This window comes from Xenopus laevis, chromosome 4L (assembly GCF_017654675.1).
Source record: "Xenopus laevis strain J_2021 chromosome 4L, Xenopus_laevis_v10.1, whole genome shotgun sequence".
Lineage (NCBI taxonomy): Eukaryota > Metazoa > Chordata > Amphibia > Anura > Pipidae > Xenopus > Xenopus laevis.
In genome coordinates this window covers 28,297,407-28,318,661 of record NC_054377.1, presented here as the reverse complement: position 1 = coordinate 28,318,661, position 21,255 = coordinate 28,297,407, and the positions used below count along the sequence as shown (strand labels likewise).

At 37.2% G+C, this 21,255-nt stretch overlaps 1 protein-coding gene across 2 annotated transcripts; it reads left to right on the top strand.

Moving 5' to 3' along the window:
• Positions 1-6,104: 6,104 nt before the first annotated feature.
• gal.1.L (galanin/GMAP prepropeptide L homeolog) lies at positions 6,105-20,872 on the top strand. Of its 2 annotated transcripts, XM_018257160.2 has the most exons (7): positions 6,105-6,387; positions 10,633-10,713; positions 12,617-12,671; positions 14,247-14,312; positions 16,565-16,648; positions 18,650-18,727; positions 20,693-20,872. In XM_018257160.2, exons 1-7 carry the CDS (start codon positions 6,304-6,306, stop codon positions 20,749-20,751), a joined length of 507 nt encoding a protein of 168 aa, XP_018112649.2. In that variant the 5' UTR covers positions 6,105-6,303; the 3' UTR covers positions 20,752-20,872. The 2 variants fall into 2 exon arrangements, with proteins under 2 accessions (XP_018112649.2, XP_041445951.1); XM_041590017.1 differs by lacking the exon at positions 14,247-14,312 and having other exon boundaries at positions 6,201-6,387.
• Positions 20,873-21,255: the final 383 nt, after the last annotated feature.

Below are 21,255 nucleotides of genomic sequence, written 5' to 3'. Positions count from 1 at the left end.
GAGTTATTGTCCAACACATGTGCTAACTGTAAAATTAATGTTCCATATGTTAGCAAATGTAAGGGGAAAACCGGTCACCCAAAAAAAGTTTAAGTTTTAGGCAATAAGGCTGAAAAAAGGAAAAGACACCAGCGTTTTTTGGACTTTGATGCATTTTCGGGTCACAAAATATAATGTAAGTGACAGATGATTGAGGAAGATCTATCTACTTTAATGCACTTCGTCTGGTTTGAGGTGGCAAAGGCAATTCTGGCGAAAAAGCTAACGTTCAGTAAAATCTGCACTAAGTGAATCTGCGGAGTAATGACCGTTTGCCATGGTGATAGAGTGTGAATGACCGCTAGCACCAGTCTCTTTTGCTAGGGAATTGGCGCCTGCGCAGGTTAGTAAATCGGTGATGTCCCTGCGGGCGGTAATGCTAGTGAATTGTCGATAGCATTAGCCACTTCGCCCTGTAGTAAATCTGCCCCATACTTTCTATTAGGAGGGAAGTCATAGAGGAACTTATAAGGGGTTATTTACTATTTGCAAGCAACAACCATTCTACACCTAATACTGCCCTGAGACAGCCTAGCCAATGCTGTGCCCCCCAAAATTAATTTCTTATGACCACAGTGGGTTAAGGGTGAGGGGGCATTACTAGGGGACAATACATATGATGCCATGATATTGTACTATATTAAAGTTAATATAGTACAATATCATCGCTAGCAAAAATTTGCCAAAAATCCAATCTGCATGGAAATTGACAATTTACTAACTGGCGTAGAGGACAATTCGCTAGAGAAAGAGTATTAAATAGATACTGACACCAGAAATTAAACTCTTTTTTTTTTACATCTATTATAATATCGCCTTTGAAATCTATTTATAACTTTGCAATAAAGTATTTGCACAATGCTTTTACATCAACTGTCTGGTATCCCATGTTCCTGTATGGGACAGTCAGTTTGGCAAAACATTCAGGTTTAGAAACTTCAACTAACAATAACTTACAAAAACAAACGTCTCAGCAACAAACGATCAACATGACCTATAGGTAACTTTTAGGGGCAGATTTATCAAGGGTCAAATTTGAAGTAGAAAATACTTCGAAATTCGACCATCGAATTGAAATACATCGAATTGAAAGTATTTTTCAGCAAAATTGACAATACTGCGGTCAAAGGAACATCGTTTGATCTCACAATTAAATCCTTTGAATCGAACAATTAGAAGGATTTCAGCGATCGATCAAAGGATTTTCTTTCGACCTCTAAAGACTTAGAAAAATGTTGTAGAATGTCCCCATAGGCAAACATAGGACTTCGGCATGTTTAATATGGCGAAGTATTGAAGTCGAAGTTTTTTAAAGAGACAGTACTTCGATTTATGAAGTCGTAGGATTTTACTTTGAATCGAAGTCTAATTCAAAGTCGTAGTATACTATTTGATGGTCGAAGTAGCCTATTCGATGGTCGAAGTATCCAAAAAATTATTTCGAAATTCTGCGTTTTTTTCTTCACAAATTCACTTCGACCCTTAGTAAATCTGCCCCTTAATGTATATTTTAAAATTTACTTTTTTAGTGTCAGCATCACTTTAAGGCAGGGCCAGGGCACCAAATGCTAGTGCCCCCCTTCCCCACATCACATGGCCTATACCCCCTACTCAACTTGTGCATCCAGATTGCCGATTGAGATGGGCCGAAACTAGGGGAAGGCAAGCAGACGAGGTATATGTCTGGAATCCCCCTCCCCCTGTTGCATGTGTAATGTAGTATAAAATCAAAATTTAAAAAAACACACATTTTTCAGAATTTATTATACCCCGAGGATGGAAAAAGTCTAAATCCGAAAATCCGGCATCTCAGACCTGCCAAGGTTGCATATAAATCAATGGGAGAAGTCCCAAAGATTTTTTAATCTGCGCTGGGTTTCTGGTGGAAATTCCGAAAAAATAGTATTTTTCATGATTTTTTCCCACTAACAAAATTTTCGGGAAATTGTATTAATAAATAAGAGATAAAAACATGTGCGGATTTGGTCGGAGTTTTTTTCAGAAAATATTGAATATTTCGGAATTTGATAAATGGGCCTCTAGGTGTAACCAGCAAAGAGGCAAGAAGTCAGAGAGAAAGGTATGTATTTATTAATGCCTCTAAAATTTACATAAACAGATGTAAAACAGCTAATGCATAATAACACTACAAATAGTCAACAAAGGGTGCAGTACAAAACTACAAAGTAATGAGCATTAATAAACTTATATAATAGGCTCATTGTGGAAATAAGACTGCTGCTGAATGCAAGACCGCTCATTTAAATATTTACTAATGACACAATATAATATGTATTATACTATTAATATGTATTATACTATTCACACTGTGACCTTGCAACGTGCTTCATTACACAGTGACATAAGCTCTCTCTATCCCCATCATTAAAAACACATTTGTAATGGTACATTCGTACAAATACACAATGAATTTCCCTGTTACAATTTGGCATCCATTTGCCGCCTGATAAATACATGAGTGATGGCTGTATTGAATATTTCTCTTATCTGACTTCAAAACATTCTGCGCCTTGATTTTCAGTGGACAAAAAAATTGGACATTAACCATATTTATAAAAGCATTATTATTTCTCATGTTCTGAAAATGTCCTTTGGTTAGTCAAGCTTATGGACTCAGCAGATATAAAACAGAATTTAGTAAATGTCTCAGACAGAAGTAATGAAAACAACAAAATAATATAATCCTGCAGAAATGGTTCTAACTTTTCTGATTTTCTGAAAATCTAATTTTGTGATTCATTTAAATACCTGTCTCTTAAGTATGTCATTTTTTAAAAACCGTATTCCTTCTTCAAGAAATAAGCTTTAAAACTTTTATTTTTAGCTGGATTAAGACTAAATGGGGTCCCAGGAAATGTAGTGCTTTTAGACTCCCCACCTTGGCCCCCATTTTAAAATAAACAGAAGGGTAGAAACAATAATATGCTTTGCAAAAAAATGTTTGATCCTGCCTACTTTATGACCACACCCTGACATACCATGCTCATTTTACGATAACAGATTCTTTCCTATGTTTGTAATGGTGGCATCAGAAGCACAAAGTGCACCAGAAGACTAACAGAGTGACCCCTACCATTTCATGACATATTGTGGCCCAAACCATTCCATGCCAGTAAGATCACTACAAAAATGAATGGGTTGAAAGCATGATTGAAAAGACAAATTAATTACTACAGCCCAGTTCTAAAACTTGCTAAAAAGCTGCTATTCCATTGCAATTCATCATAATGTAGTTTAAAAAGTACTTCTAAATAAAATTCTTAACTTGCTAAACATGTCCCTTACATTTATTTTGCAGCCAGAGATGCTCAGAGGTTGAAAAGATAACAGTACTCAGCTCAACTATAGCCTATGGTTGGCAAATATTGTGGTCCACGGACTGTCATAAACACACATTAGTAGCCTGGAAGGAGCAGGACTGTGGTCAGGCCACAGACAAAGTTGTAGGCAAGAGCAGTGAGATAGTACTAGAATGTGATGCTGCTTTAATTGCTCTTCCCAAAGAATTCCCAAGCATTTTTATTTGCTAGGTGGCCTGCCCCCACCCCTCCCCTTCGTCATATGCATGAGCATGCATCGTTGCAACAATGATGACGTGGCACCAATCTAGGAACAGCCCAGCAGTGCAAGTAATGTGATGGAAACAATTGGATGTGTGATCCAATTGCATCACATTCACTCCTGAATTTGACATTTTTGCAGCCAAGACCAGGCCCCTAAAACTAGTTGGGGCTCTAGGCAAGTTTGTTGATAACAGAGGAAAAAGTAACAAGTGCCACAGTGCTAGATTGAGAGTGGAAACTGGCAATGTGCAGTAGGAAGTGAAATCAAGGCCTTCTGAGACTCTAGCCTGAGCGCCATATTACCAGTGATGTACGGGTTGAGCTGAAACCCGTGGTGACCCATGAGTTGATCAAAGGTTGGGCAGGTGCGGCTTAAAATTTTGGCCATCCATTGCAGGTTAGGGTTGGGTGCTGGTCAGACTGGGAAAATACCTTACTTCTCTGGACCTGATAAATCGGTGTCTTAGAATCAGAGGTACGCACAGAAACAGAGTAAAGGGCGAGATGCTGCGGGTACAGGTCAGGTCCTATAAGGGCACAATTTTGCAGGTTAGGGTTGGGTGCAAGTTGACATTTTTTATGACCTACACATTACTAATCTGTGCTATATTTTGTTTCTTGCCCAATTGCTAACTACTGGGCTCTGAAGTAAGCAGCACAAACTGTTTCTGCACCCACAGGTCGGCTACAAATATAAATCAGTTTTAGGGGTATGACACCTCCAATAAAGGAAAACTTGCAAGCCCATTGTAAACTGACAGTCATGTCAGGGGTGTGCTTTGAGCATTTGCATTGAACAGAAGTTTAAATAAATAGAAAGTTTACTACTTTTATAAAAACACATTCAACCCTCTTTAGCTACAACAAACACTGAAATTCAGAAGACTGAAACAATATGTATCTATAATGGTGTAATATCAATATCCATATGATGTATCTAAAATTACCGTCAATGATTGTGGAAGCTATACTGCAAGCATGTGCTCTACCTCTTCTTGTTTTTAAATTTAAAAAAAAGGTTACAACTTTCCTATATACAGTAATTAAAATGTTTTTCATGTTATTTTGTAAACGTATTTGTGAATGAAAGCAGATTCTGTTTCTTCCAAGTGCCTCCTCTGATTTCCATGATTAGTTTCCAATATCAGACTGGGCCAGTGGGACATTGGGGCAAAAGGTGTTGGGCCCGGCCCTTGTGGGGCTAGCTGCATGCATGGTACTGGGGTGGGGAAATTGGTTTGCTTTGGGGGTGCTGGGACATCTGGGCTGGGGTGGGGGTCTCCAGTCTGGCACTGCCGGTTAAGACTCCAATTCCCACAATCATGTTGATAAAAGAAAAGGAAAATAACAGAGGCATGGAAGGAATTATGGGAACCAAAGTCTTGGTTATGTGAGTGCATTGAATAAAACACAGGCACTTTCTAAGCTATGTTTGGTTCCATTAAATGGTGAGGCACTATGGTAAGAACAAAATACTCTAAAAGCCACAAGAAGGAAATAAAAGAGCTACTCTTCCTCTGCAACCATATGTCATTGAGTACAGTTACATGAATTCTCCTCATTATCTCTGCACCCTCATCCGTTTCCAAATTAACGTATAGCTCCATTCCCATCTTTATTTTCCTACTTAAAGAAAATGGTGATGTCATAAAAGCACATAATGATCATAACTGCCACCCACATCCTGTGTTTCAAGGAATTACTCTAGGGTCATGTTTAATAAATTAAATGCTATTTGCAGGATGACCAGAATGTTGGTTAATAACTGTTATTTCTGTTGGGTACAAGAAAATCAATGACTTCCATCTACTTACTAGGTTATCACTTTTAATGATAATCACAAAAAGTAGCTAGGAATGAAAAAGGAAGATTTTGACAGTTTATACAATGAAATTTATGTTGGGTTTACTAAGCTGAAACTAAGCATGTCATGTTATTTTATTTTGGGTTTATTTGGGCTTTATATACTATCAAAGTGAGAATAAAATACATTGATATTTAAGATAAATACAAGGAGTAAGTTGAATATTACTTATGGGGTGCTAAGCGGATGGATGTTTAGCTTTCTGAATGTAATAATGTTTATATGCCCAGATGAATCCTCTGCATGAACTACGCTGCCAGATCTTGGCAATATATATCTCTCTCTAATTAACTCTGTGCCCTTTACCTAACATGATTTAGAGGTGGCATATTAACTTTTTTTCATAGCCCATAAAAAGATTTACATGACAATAAGGGGACATTGGAAAATATTCCCATTTATTAGAATCAACGCATGCCATTTATTAGAATCTTGCCAAAGAAAAGACGAAGCAGAGGGTAGAGACTCCGAGAATTGGTACACAGTGTCCATCTATGCCATAATCACAGGTAATTGTCAGTGCTGTTATCTATCTTTTGCCTTCACATTGCTTTAAAGTACCTTTAATTGAATTGCTGTAATTTCTGCCCTCCCTTAATGCAGTGACTTGTGGAGTGGAAATGATTCAGTGACGTCTGAGTCCCTCACATGCACCCCCCAGAGAGAGGGGGACAAGTCCATGGCTGCCTGATGCTGACCATAAATACAGGACCCCTGGCAGGCTCAGCACCCCAGGGAGATTGGCAAGTCATGCAATGCAGTGATATTTCTGCTGTATGAGGGTGTTGGATCACTGAGCAGTTCTACTCCTCCTGTATGTCACCTGGGAGCACTTGTTGCGCTCTCCTGCCACAACGAAAAGGAGGAAACTACAAGCAAATCTCATCAAAGCCTCTCAAGGTTCAGATTTATTTTTTTATTATTTCGTTCTTATTGGTTAAAGTTTCTTTCAGCAATGTTCCTTTCTTCCGTCAGCCTTCCTTCTATAACACATATACTTTCTGCATCTCTTTCTTTTAATATTTGCCTTTGTTTTAGCTTTACTAAAATAAATCAGGCTGCTGCTTTAAAAAAATATTTCCTGTGCAATAATACCCAGTTATTTACTGTCAGTACTAGCTAATTCAGATAAATATAGATATACAGTAATTTCTTGGTAAAAGCAGGCTCAGGCTCCCCTTTTGTAAAGGATCAGTGTTTAATTTTAAAGATCATTACTCGTCTGTGTTTTAGTATTGTTTATTTTGTACCATTCTTTTGTGTTCAGTTTTCTACTATGTTATTTCATCCTGATGATCCCAACACAATGTGGGTCTCAACAGAAGAAAAAGGGGGCTGATTTATGGACTATGGTAACTTATAATCAATTTGTTTTGTGCAGCCAACTAAAAATTAGAAAATGTAGGGAAAAGCCTGATTGAACAGTATTGTTCAATTTAGACCCAGGTTCTGTAAGGAATATTAATTGAAGAGTTCATTTATTTACAAAGGTCACTATGGCAGGAGCAAAGTTAAATTAAAGCAGAAGAGCTTGCGTTCACATTGATTTTCCACTTAATTTTTCTATAAATGATCCATGAATCATAGTGGCATATATTTTTTTCTACACACGATTTGTATTGTTACATGAAGGTACTGCCATACTGCCTGCTTTATGTAAAAGGAAATCTTTACACATTGAACTTGACACATCTACACCCTTATTAATAGTCTAGCGCTATGAATATAGCTACTGGTACTAGCAGCAATGTATCTTTAAAATACATTAATGGTGTGGGCAGGGGGACCAAACAATGCAACATATAATACTTGCATAACTTTTCAATGTGTTTTAAGTTATTTTCAATGTACTTGCTCAAAGCAGCATTTTCTTATCCCTTTCTGTTCTCTGATCCTGACTTAAAACAATATAGCAGATGCCAGGTGTCCTCCTGCATAATATATCAAATCATTTTCAGATGATCCTGCATGTACAGTTGCTTTATATTCATTTCCCTAGAATGCCAGATAATCAGATACCATACATCACTTCTACCTAATGGCTGATATTTAGCAAATAAGGTTTAAAAGATCAATGGCATAAGCTTTTGTCATTATCTCTGTGGTGCAGAACGTGGGGGTTACTTGATCCCTTTCTCCCTTCCTGGTGTCTTTGGTCCCTGACATTTTGGGGATGGGATGTTCTTTTATTTGGTGCCTCATTGTCCAAGAGCAGTTTTGAGCCAATAAAAGTTAAGAATTTTACACTTAGAACATTGAAGGAATTATAAAAATACCATTTGGATTTGCAATAAAATTGTCCAATTTACATTCATTGAACAAGAAATATTTTATCGGACAATAATGTTACATTTTGTTCCATATAAAATGTCCACCTAGCTGTTCTGAACAGTAATAACATAAGCAATACTTAAAATGTATTATTTTATTAAATAAACCAAGTTCAGGAAATTCTTTGCATGAGCTGGTGCTAATTTAATAAGGATAATAAGAAGAGCCAGGCCATGAAAAAGGGATGTTTTGATAAGAACTCATAATCATAATCATTTATATGACTTAGGTTATACAATATATAAATATGGAGTATGGAGAGGATCATTTAGATTCAAGTGATTGTCCAATCATTATATTTTATTAAATGTTCAGCCATCAGTCTTTCTCATCTAACCATTTTTTGTTCACCTTCATCTTCATTCTGCCTTTTTGTTTTTTTTCTTTTTCTTCCCATCACTATAATTCTTTCTCCCTTTTTTTCATTCTTCTCTTTTCTCCTACAACATTTTTTTCAATCCTACTATCTGCTCTAATTCATAGATAACAGTTGTCCAGTTCCTTTAAAAGATAATAAACTTTGGGTGTTGTTTGTGATTAGATTATGGTAAATCTGGAGAGTTTCCTATGGGTCATGTCACACTTTTTATTTTATATATATATATATATATATATATATATATATATATATATATATATATATATATATATATATATATATATATATATATATATATATATATATATATATATATATATATATATATATATAGACATTCCTATACTCAAAGCAAGATAAACACCCTGCACACTACAGGTATGGACCTGTTATCTAGAATGGTCAGGAATTGGGCCATAATTTGGCTCTCCATTCCTTATGTCTGCTAAAAAAATCATTTCAGCATTAAATAAGCACAATAGGATTATGTTTCCTCCCATAAGGTTTAATTATATCTTAGTTTGGATTAAGTATAAGGCACTGTTTTATTATTACAGAGTAAAAGGAAATCATTTTTAAACATTTTTATTACTTGATTAAAAGGGAGTACATGGGAAATGACTATCCCGTAATTCAGAGCTTTCTGGATAACACGTTTCCAGATACCTGTACATAGCACTTATATGTGCGTATAAATAATCCACTTGTAATTGAAAATAGATTTTTTTGTACATTATTACAGTATATTCAGCCAGCTTAGTTCATAGCAAAATGATTGACAGCACCCGCCTCTATTGCAAAAGATTATATTAAATAGTGCAAAAAAAATACATCACCATTCACGTACTGTACACATTTATTGCAATGTTTAGAGTCTGAAAAGACTCTCTTTCTCAAGCCATGTGAACAATGGTTCAAAACTATCCCCCTCTTCTAAATGGTTCCAAACTAGCAAGAGTCTGAATAGCTTTTTAATATATACAGTATAATATATTTTTAACTATCTAGTATCTATCTATCTATCTATCTATCTAGTATCTGTTTATCTACATAAATATAAAGAACAAACTGTAGACCTTAAGAATACTGTAGACTTGGAAATTAATGGTTTAGTTGCATATCTCTGCACTCTTTCAAGTTTATTAATAAACTTCATAAGGACTTCATAAGGCCTTACCAGGGAATGACACAGCCTAGAGATGCTTTGCTGGCATGGAACTTAAAATATTCCTTATCTTAGTTAGCAACCATCTGTGTGGTACTGTATCATATGCTTTAAATGAGAACTAAACCCTAAAACTGAATACGGGTAAAAATGTCATATTTTATATACTGAACTTATTGAAACAGACTAAAGGTTCAGCATGACTGTAGTAGTAATGACTCGGGTGTTCAAATTTGCCATAGGAGTTTTCCATCTTGTATTTTGCTAGGAGTGTCTGTGACACGCACATTCTCAGTGAGCTTTGAGTAGCTGTTTAAATGCTAAGCTTAGGGGTCATCTCAAATCATCAAGCCAAAAAATGTGGTTATGTGCTGGTTATATAAATAGATGTTACAGCAGCACAGGGCATGTGAGTGAATCAGCAAAAAAGAAGATGGGGAGCTATAGGGGCATCTTTGGAGGCACAGATCTTTACTGCTAAAGGGACGTGGTTGCCTTGGGCTGGTACAAAAGCCCAAAATATAATGTACAATATTTATGCCCTGCTTCTATAATTAAGCTTACGTTCCCCTTTAAGTAGATCACATCCAATTTCATCCCAATGTCCAGGTTTCTGCTTACCTCCTTATAGAAGGCAAGGCACACATTTATCTGGATTGTCATTTGCAATTTATCCAAGTATCTTTTCCCTTATTACCCCTTCCAAAAGCTTTCCTACTATCCTACTAAACTAAGAGGCCTATAGTTTTTAGGATGAGAATGAAATCTTTTTTTTGAATAATGGAACCACATTATCAATTTCACCAATTTCTTCAATTTCCTCAATCAAACAGCCACGGAGCTTATTCATTATCTCCTATATACCGGTATAACCTGAGCGTTTTCTCCTTTGAATGGCTGTCCCCCAAGGCAACAGAGCAGCTTATTTATATACTACTAAATAACTATAGTAGTGTTTCTGAAGCAAACACACCAGTTACCAGTGCAGGCCAACAGTACATTATATTTAAACTACTTTAATACACATTTATTTATTTGTGTTATTGTTCTTTTGAAAAGGAAACCTTCATTAAAGGGTTTCCCTTTTCTATAAACAGATGAAAAATAACAGTTTATAATATATGCTTTATCCCTGTTCTTATCATCTAGTGATACCAAGGGCTTTACTCCATCTTGCTTCATTTTTTTTTCTTGATATACTTAACAGTAAAGTATGTTTTTTAATAGAATATGTCAAATTGAATAAATGATCTTAATATTTTTTTTTCAGATGCACAAGTGCAACTGTCTGCTACTGGTATCTCTAGTCCTGTGTGCTACAATCTCACAGACATTCGGACTAGTTTTAACAGTAAGTCCAACTTGTGATGTGCTGTATGCATTTTCCTCTGTCTTCTCACTGTATTTCTTCCTCTTGAGTATGGTGTAGCTTAACTCATGGGAGTTTATTTCAGATATTTATACTATAGCCCCCAAAAATCCCAAAGCCCCATTTGATAAGCATGTCACTTAAAGTTAATGGGCCCACAGCAAAATCTTTTGAATGAGTTCTCATCCTTAAAACTTGCATAAGCGAGGACCTACATAAGGTGACTGATAATTCTGGGCTCCCAAATAGCTGCTAGGTCTGCTATCCTTATTATTGTGCCCTGCCTTTGAAATTAAAGCTGGTCACACACAGAAGTATTAACTAATGATCAGTTTGCCTGTATGCAATAAGGCTACAGACAAGCAGTTGGAGGAAGTTACTGGATGTGCAATCCCTTATTTGTACACTGCAGTTTAGCTGACTGGAGAGCTGCTAAAAACATTGGTATAAAAAAGAGAGGCAAAAGACCATGAGGCTCAGTAGGACTAATGGTCCATGATGGTTAGAATCTGACAAATATACAAGTTCATATATGTGTACATATAAGACACCTTTTGCAACATTTTATGGCCCCTAAGGGCTTTACATACATGTATTTAGCAAGGGAAAAAAGGGGAAAGTTGTGCTCACCACTAAACGTTAAAACATTAGGTAGGGGTTAAATGAGGTTTTGACCATAAAATCCAATCAGACAAAGACAAGAGGTCCTCTGCACTCAACCCATAATCAATATGCTAAAGCCACTATGGGTCTGATTTACTAATGATTTTTTTAGGATGCAGTCACCGGCGGGAAACTAATCTCCCCGAAAAATGCCTTCCCATCGGCAAGAATGTAAATCGTTGCTTTGGTTTTCCAAAGTCTCCTGAATTTTTTCATGAATTTGTGGTTTTCCTATTTTTTTTTAATGTGTTATTTACTAAATGTAAAAAAAAACCCTCTTTTTTTATTAAGATCTTTTAATAAATTTCATGACATTAGTGGTTTTAGAGAAAGTGAGTTCAGTCGTGGTTTCAAAAACCTCTAAAACCACTAAAATTCATAGGTCTCCACGACATTTTTTCCATTAAGTCATTAAGCTACTAAAAATGCCCTCCTCTTTAAACAAAATATAATTTAGAATTGTTATCTCATGCAGTGGCTTATTTGTGTGTTCTGTCCCACACAAACACATGAGGACTGTACAGGTATGGGATCCGTTATCAGAAACCCGTTATCCAAAAAGCTCTGGATTACAGGAACTCCATCTACCATAGACTCCATTCAATTTTTTTCTCTGTAATAATTAAACAGTTCCTTGTACTTGATCCAAACTAAGATATAATTAATCCTTACTGGAGGCAAAACCAGCCTATTGGGTTTATTAAATGTTTAAATGATTTTCTAGTAGACTTAAGGTATGAAGATCCAAATCACAGAAAGATCTGGAAAGCTCAAGGTCCCGAGCATTCTGGATAACAAGCCTCATACCTGTACTGACAGGAGCACACTAACATGTGCAACACAGATTAAACTCTGCATGTTGTGTTTCATAAGCATTCTGCATTTCGGTGAACTCCTATAGGTACAGTTCACATACAGAAGAACAGGGTAGCTCCTATGTTCCTGTGTGGCGAAACAACAAAAAAACCACTGCATGAGAAAACAATTAGAAACACCCATGTGTAAGGGTACTTACGAAGAGTCCAATGTCTATTGGAAGTGTGAATGGACTTTTCTGTGCAATTAAATATTTATGCATTTTCTTTGTGTGCCTAGAACATACAGCGGTTTATATTATAACGTATGATACAAACATTATATATTTTTTATTTGTTCCTTTTTACTATATGTGTAGCATAATACCAAAGTATTTGTTTTAAGATTTCACTTTCATGTTTAACAGGGAAAAGAAAAACGCGGCTGGACGCTCAACAGTGCAGGATACCTTCTAGGGCCACGTAAGTGCTTAAAACCTAAATACTCCACTGTATGTTTCAATGTGAAAGTCACAGTTTTCTCCTAAACTACAGGAGATGTATTTGTGTCACCAGGAAATTTATTGGGATGAATTTTATTTTGCTTGGTAACTAATAGCAAAGAAACACTAAGCTTAGATTGGCTCAGCCTGTGTCTGTGCTTTAGTGTATATGTGTAAGTGAAATTAGAATGTAAGTTCCTCTGGCCCAGAAACTCATGAACAAAATTACATTTGTGTGTGTGTGTGTGCTGTCCGATATGCTGGTGTGCCCGGACTGGCAATCTGTGGGTTCTGGCAAATGCCAGAGGGGCTGCTATAAGGTCCCATAGAAAGTCAGTATTTAGTGGGCTGGTGGGAGCTTTTTGAGCCTCTGTGTGGGCTGATTGGGCTTCTGAGGACCTGAAATGCCAGAGCCTATTTTAATTCTCAGTCCGGACTATATATATATACAGTAAATAATTTAGGGTTCCAACAAGGAGTAGCTTCAATAGCCCTGACTTTAGCTCAAGGAATAACAAAAAACATAGATTTTTTTTTGTGATCAAAACAATTAACAAAAAGTCTGTTCGGCACAAACCCTACTCATTGCGCCAATGTTACACAATAGGGTATACTGTCACTTTAAAGGTCAGATTTTTTAAGGTTCGATTTTTTTTTCTCAAAATTTTTTATATCCTGGCCCAGAAATAGCTTGAATCTTAAAATACACCATCTAAACCTGTCAAGATCATGTAGGAGTCAATGGCAGAGGTCCCTTGAACCATTTGAAGATGTTGCATGATGTTCGATTTTTTTTCAGAGGGGTTTGCCTGAAAACTCTAATGATTTGAGCGATTTGAGTTTCTTCCCTTGGAAAATTGGATTAATTCCAGTTTCCGTGTTTCGGGATTCGACCTTGCAGAATCTGGTTTTTCCCATTCAAAGTTTTTTCTTAAATAAGACACCATTCGAGGTTTGAGTTCATTCAAATTCATTCAAGGCATGAAAAACTCTTATGGGGGAATGTAATAAAAGTCGCTAATGGAAAAACTATTCGCAATGCGAAAAGTTATGCCTTTGCGCGAACAAATTTTGCTTTGTGCGAATTTAATATAGCTTTTGCGAGCCCGGAAACTGTTTAGCGACCACTTCCGACAGTGAAAGACCGTTTGCGAATTTTATAGTTTGCGCCAATGCGCAGTCAATGTAATAAAACTTCTTACTGAAAAAGTCGTTATGTTTGCTCCAAAAGATTACGACACCTTCAAGCACTTCTTATGAGTGCGCAATTAAAATTCGCAATGCGCAATTAAAATTCGCAATGCTCAATTAAAATTCGCAATGCAGTAACAGTTTAAGGAACAATATTACATTGCGAGATGTGGATTTTTAGTCTTATTGGTGCGAATTGTTTTGCTCTTTGCGACTTTTATTACATTCCCCTGTTAATCACTTGACCTATGATAAATAAACCCCTAAGTGTCATTTAGATTTCCTAAATTGCTCTTATCTAAACAGAGCATTGCCATTTGCCAGTTTGGTTAGACTGGCTAATAGAGCTCGTGCTTTGTTTCAGGTCGAATTGAGCAGATTTCACTGATTAAGGATATTCCAATGGGGAGAGAAGAATCACCAGGGGAATGTAAGTAGGTTAGTCTAGCTGAGGCATTTAAACATCACATTTATATATTTTAAGATATTGCAACCTACAATGGTATTGCTGATAATAAACCTATTTAAAAAAATTCTGATAAGGTAGCCATGTAGATCAGTTTTTTATTTTTAAATGTTGGGTTCAGTTACCCCTATTTTTAGAGCTGTAAATAGGCAGGAGAGAAAGGAATAGGACTTTCTATAAAATACTAAAATCTCAAGTAAAGGCAAATAACTCCATTGGACAGAATTGTCTCAGTGCAGTACTCCTCAGCATATTATACTTGGGGAAGACTGATCAGGTAATTGCTGTCTGGTTGCTTTATGTAATTGCACAGAGATAATTTTGCCAAATGAGAGTAATTGAGGCTCATGTAAAGGAATACATTATATCATTACAGATGTGGGTATTTATGTGATGACAGTATCCCTTTTAATCGAAATTAAGAGGAGTATGGAAGATCCTTGTCTTTTCCCAGCTGTCCACTATGACTTAGGCTAAGAGATCAAGAGGAATTCATTACAGAGGGGGGTTTAATCATGACTGTTAATTTGATTATCTGCCTTCTCCTTTTCCCACAAGAAAGCTGGGAAAGTACTTTCCGTTTTATTGTTCTTTGCAAAAAATTAACAAAACCTGTAGATACTGTGACGGGCAATCGCCAAAATGAAAATTAAATAAGAACCTCATCTCATGTGGGACTTTCTTAATATAATCAATTGAAAATTCTGTACCATTTCTGAATATTGGTGATAGTTGCTTTTTATCTAAAATAATACACAGAAAGAATATTCGCCACCATCTTATAAACTAAAGTCCCATTGAACACTAGTGTATATTGTATCTTTAAAAGGCTTGTGTTAAATACTATAATGCTTGTGCTTAGTGCATTGGAATACATATGCTAGTCAACATTTAGGATGTACATATACAGGTTAACGAGAAGGGGTATTGCCAGTAGCATAACAAGATATAACTGGTCTTCACAGAAAACTATTTTTCAACAAAATGTCTAGAGGTTGAACAGTTTTACCAATATTTATTAGAATTGTATAAGAATGAGGGCCTCCTGGGGCCCTATACCTTCTGGGCCCTCCTGCAGCCACAGGGTCTGCTTAATCTGTAGTTATACCCCTGGCTATTGCTACTAATGATATAACTATAGTTTTTCATTACTCATCAGTCATCGTTAACATGCCATACCCCAGTGACATTAGACTGTGTCCCATGTGTCACTAGGACATGGCCCTGCCAGATTTCTATAAGGAGATCAGTGGATAATCAGGGGTACCAGGGGCCAGTGGAGTAACTAGATATTACTGGGCCCCACAGCAAATTATTTTTCAGGCCCCCAAATTGTTTAGAGGTTTTACCAATATTTATTAAAACTGTATATAAATTAGGGTCTCATGGGCCCCTATACTTCCTGGGTCCCCCTGCAGCCACAGGGCCTGCTTCCTCTATAGTTATGCCCTGCCAGGGGCCCACCAGAAAACATTAGCCCCCAGGCCCACTCTCCAAACTATTTTTACTCCTCTCATCACCCGGGCACTTTATTTTCCTAGTCTCTTTTGTTTACATATTATACTCTATCCTTTCATCTATTTATTCCCTTTGTTGCCATACAAAAATAAGTAATGCCATGAAATAGGCCAAATGGTTAGGAATAGGGCTCACTGAGAGTTTTCCTGGTAATCTAATGGGCCACTCCGACATTGATAATAGTAAAGGAGGACTGTGGATGGAAGTAAGGAGAATAGAAACTTCAGGGCAAAACTGTATAGGAAGCAGACTCTACTGTACTCTACTGTACAGTCACTGGGGGTCCCAAGCTGTGGGGTCTGCTATAGCTCAAGAGATATATCCCCTCTGCCAGGAGCCCAGGACTTCAGATGGCACTGAATGATGTGCCCATTAATAATAAGTCAGATCAGGAGGCCAAGATTTGGCTCTGGGACTAATTATTCCACTGGGCATTGCATGAATTAAACAGTATAATCTGTTTAGTGTAAGAGTGTAGTGTAACTGGCACATGGCAGCGCTGCCATATATGTACCCTTCTGACTTTCACAGCTAACTTGCATTTTTTTTAGTAGGTACAAATATGTTTCTCCAACATCATAAAGTGACTTGGTATGAAACAGGCAAATGTTAGACTGTAATAACCTGCAATAAAACTGAAACATTGCCTCAGAAAAAAAACAAATGAATTGAATGTGCGTTATCAATTTGCTCCCCAGATGCAGTAGATAATCATAGATCTTTCAGTGACAAGCATGGAGCTGGAAAGCGGGATCTGCTTACAGAAGAGGACACAAAGTCAGGTGAGATGATTCTACACACACTGAGAAACATCTTTATGTTTATTAAAATAGGGGTTGAATAATGGGTTCTGATAGGCATCACTTTCTCCTTTGATAATAATGGAAAAATGATAGTGGCAGTTCACCTTATACAGAGAGTCAAGAATCTCACGTGTCAAATTCAGTTGATAATTATAGTATTTAAGATTTAAAAATATAGTAGATAAAACTTTCCCCCACATACGCTATTATTTTATTGTGTCTCTCACAGCTATTGTATTTATGTACTCCTGCCTTGCTGCTGCAGCCTCAATTCTCCCCTTTCCATGGATACAGATGAAGCAAACTTTATTAAGCATTGGCTCAGCTGGCTTATCGTGACCCACCATGACACTGCTTTGATATATATAATCATTCTACTTTTTTCCACTGACATGTGTGATGGTGCATGTTGTACCATGTTTAACAAATGTGCAAAAGCACTAAGGAGCAGCATAAACATGCCTTTTACTGCTCGCTCATAGAGCACTGTATTGGTGTGTGCAAGGGAGCCTTGTACTTATCTCTTGCTATAAAGCAGGTGGTATGTAGAATGCTGTTTTATGACAATTCTTCTATGTGCAAAGTGCAATAAATATGGTGGTTTGCACCAGTTTTTGTTCTTTGCCCCCTGCTCTGTATTTAATAAATGACTTCCTATGTTTGTCAATGAATTTGCCCACACAATGCTCATACGCTGATATTATTGTACCAAAAGCGATCACTCAAAATAGGAAACCGGACTTGATGAAGACTTCAACCAGCAGACATGGGATCAACAACTAACATGGAAAAGGACAGTATTTCTAAATTAGTCAGGTTAATTCTCCCTATGGGAATCTAACCACTGACCTTGAGCTTCTCTGTAGCCACAGAGCATTTTCTTTTTTATTTGCTTGTTCTTACAATTCTTTTTATTGGTTTAGCGGTGCCATGTCCATTGCCCACCAGCTGATGTATTTATGGCTAAACAAAGCAGGAGTGGAACCCAGCTACACTCCATTACATGCTCAAATAGCTTTGATGTCATTTTTGCAAGATCACAGGTTCATTTTAAATGAGTGTAAGGGAACTGTCTGAAACAATATATTATTGGTGTTTAAATATAAATGCTTCACTTAAGACTGCAGCTGTGCTAAGCTGAAAATGCAGAATGTCTGTTTTGAACCTTTTGTGGTTACCTAAGGAGATTATGTACAGGGCTGGAACTAGGGGTAGGCAGAAGAGTCATGTGCCTAGAGCACAAAAGTAAAGGTGCGCCAAGCAAGTGGCTCCCTGGCTGCCCCTGGTTCCTGAAGAGTTTGGCCACACAGAACTTCTGCCTCCCCCTCCTGCCTCGTGTTACCATGAGAGTAAGTGCGTATTGACGTGTAGGTGAGAGTGCTGTGCCTTGGGTGCACCAATGACTTGGCCCAGTCCTAGATAGTTTCTAATAGTTTTTTTAATGCAAGTGTATAACTTTATGTATGTGGTATATATTTACTATATATATTTTTACAAATTATATCATACTTATTAATAGAGTTGCCAGAGTCTCTAGCTGGTAAAACATTAGGTAGAGCAGCTAAATACCAGAAATTTAGTTGCTGATAAATTTGTAATTGGCCATCCTTTCCTGCTCTCCCTAAAGTGTTTCAGCACCAAACCCTGCCTTTTAAACCCTCTATCCCCTCTCCCAAAACTTACATGCTACTGCTATCCACCCATTCCCACCATTTGACACCACAGATCCACCCATTTCCCACCCTGTGACATCACAGGCCTGCCCATTTTCTGCCCCCCTGACATCACATCAATTGGTACCTCCACCTGTAGGTGAAAGGGGGCAACCCTAGTTATTTAATGCTTATTTTAGGGATCTTTTGCCTACAAGTTATTCCATCTGTTTCTTCTACTTCTCTATATTTTTCCTGAGGTATTACTGCAGACCAATACAAAGCAAGTGATATAAAGACTAACACTGCTTATTTCTGTGATCCCTAGGCAACTTTATAAGAACCCTGACTGATGAAAATGTTATCCGCACATTGATTGAGTTTCTGACTTACCTACATCTGAAAGGTGAGAACAAGTTCAATTATATCAGGACTATTTTTTTCTCTGTTTACTGGTCAATTAGTACATTTTCCTTTTTTTGACATTTGTTACATGTACAGTGATAGTTTCATTAGCCACCAACCACTAGGCCACATTGTATAGCAAAGAGCCTTTGCTTATTGGGAGGAGGCTATAAATGTGAGTATTCCTCATGGTAAACACACAGCGGCAGATTTATAAAAATGTAAGATTAGAGTTTGCCACTTTCTATTCAATCTTATGTGATTTTTAGAAGTGTATTTATCAAAGTATGAGAGTTCATAAATAGAGCAGAGTTGTGTAAGATTTAGGCCTATGGTAGGGGTTTTGATTGTCATAAGAGTCACCTGATGGCTTGAAAAGGGGCTAGGAAAATTGGCATACATGGCTTGGAGCCCTATGCCCAACAAAACACACAAATAAACCACTTTTCTGATGTGAGCTTGTGCTGCAAACTATGTTTCAGACTTTGGATGGTGTGCTGTGCAAGTGATACATGCAAGGGATACATGCACATCTGCCCCTTCAAAGAGTTGTAGATATTAATTCTAAATACATTTGAACTACAGTCACCTATGAGAGTTGCAAACTCGAATACTGCCTGGGGGTCCCCTGAGGTGACAGCTGCGGTCAGCCCTGGACCCCCATTCCGACCGTGGAAACATCTCCAGTAAGGAATGGGAAGGCCTGCCGCCCACCCACAACCCACTATAGGGGTTCATTTCTATGTTTGCCACCTTCACTGGCAGCAAAAAAGCAGAAAATGATGACGATGTTTGGGGGCAGGCTGGTGATGTTGGTTGAGGAACAGTGATGTCAGGGGATGGGTCAGTGATGTTCAGGGGCAGGCCATTTCTATTGTCATGGGGCTATTATTATTGGATGGAATTCTGTTCTGGCTTTATAAACCCTAAAAACAACACTGGAACTCGGCTCTCTAGTTCAAAACTAGACAGGTGGCAACCCTAGCAATTTGCCCACCCCTAGTGACTACCTGGAACAAGGTTCAGGATTAGACATACATTTCCCAATACCATTGAACCAAACACATTTTGTACAGTTTATGCTATGTGTATGGCTGTTTATCATGGAAGCAGGAAGAAGAGTCTGCACTGTCTGTGCCATGTAACGGAACCAAATGTATCCCGTTTGGTCTGGGCATACAGTCTATTTGTTAAATTCAGTATCCCAGTGATATGCTTGAAGTGTCCTCAGGTTTGCCTTAAATCATTTGGCTGCTGTGCGGGATAACGCAAATAAATGTAATTTCATATTTCTGTAACAGAAGAGTTTCTGATCTTGACACATTGATTTAAATGTTACATTGCCATCCGGTGTCCATTAGAGGGAACACATGTGTCAGGGGATAAAAGAGAAGAAGACTGAGAGATCAGTAAAATATTCATATGGCACCAGTGAATAACATAGTGCTTTACATTACTTTATAACAAACAGTAGTCTTTACAATAAGGAATGCAGAATAAAAATGACATGACTTTACTGCCATTTTATTGGGTGACAATAACAAATGTAGTGCTACTTACAGCATTTTCCATACATGTAAATGAGATGAGACCCAGTAGTTTGATCAAAACTCTAGTCTGCCATAGCCAGTTATAGAGATGCTAAATAGCGACTTCAGTTAGTGCACTATGGCAAATGGTTGGCATATTTTTTCCCTTGATGAAGACTTGACGGTCGAAACACGTAAGGCTTATTATGAAATTTTGTATTCAATAAAACCTTAATTTTTTTCATATACAGTGTGAGTGTGCTATCCACTTCTATTCTTGTGCATGTCAGCAATATGTCTGAATCAGCTTTTAGAACAAAAAAATGTTTAGAAGAAATAACTATAAAAGTACAAAAGGCAACTAAGGTCCTTACTTGAAGGGACCGGCTTCTGTTACCATACACCTAATGTTAATATATTTAATTCCTATTTTACAGATTCTGGAGTACTGGACAATTTAAATACACCCATGTCATCAGAAGAAACGAATCAGTAACAAATTTGTAATTGATTGTATAGCAATGAAATTTTCAGTATGAACATAATTATCCAAAATGTTTATTACTTTCATGTAATGTTCATAATGTTGCACTTATAAATATATACCTATGATAAAACTGTGCATTTTTGCTTTAGGTAAGCTATACAATAAATTATTGCAGCTGCCGTTTGATGGGTTTTTCCCCCATCCCCAGTAAGCGCATTCATTAATATTAGCAGCTCCTGGTTAAAGGGTATATGCAGCAAAATGATTTCATTTTTGCATGATGAAAGAAAATACAATAAGAAATCTTCCAGTATACACTGAATCCAAATTTTCAGTACTTATGGGTACATTTAATTGCCATTAAAAGCAGTAAAATTCTGTCCCTTTCTATTTTCTGTTGACACTGCGCACTGCTTTGAGCCCTGGATTTTTGAGTTGACACAAGATGCAGATGCAGAGCAATTTACAAGTGTACAAGTGTTCCTTAAATGTGTATTAAGGGACGCACATTTG

Excerpts from the sequence above, each read along its gene's own strand:
- gal.1.L (XM_018257160.2), top strand. The coding sequence starts at position 6,304 with ATGTCACCTGGGAGCACTTGTTGCGCTCTCCTGCCACAACGAAAAGGA. Across the intron at positions 6,388-10,632 it reads TCTCATCAAAGCCTCTCAAG|ATGCACAAGTGCAACTGTCT; the intron begins GTTCAGATTTAT and ends TTTTTTTTTCAG. Across the intron at positions 16,649-18,649 it reads AGAAGAGGACACAAAGTCAG|GCAACTTTATAAGAACCCTG; the intron begins GTGAGATGATTC and ends TGTGATCCCTAG.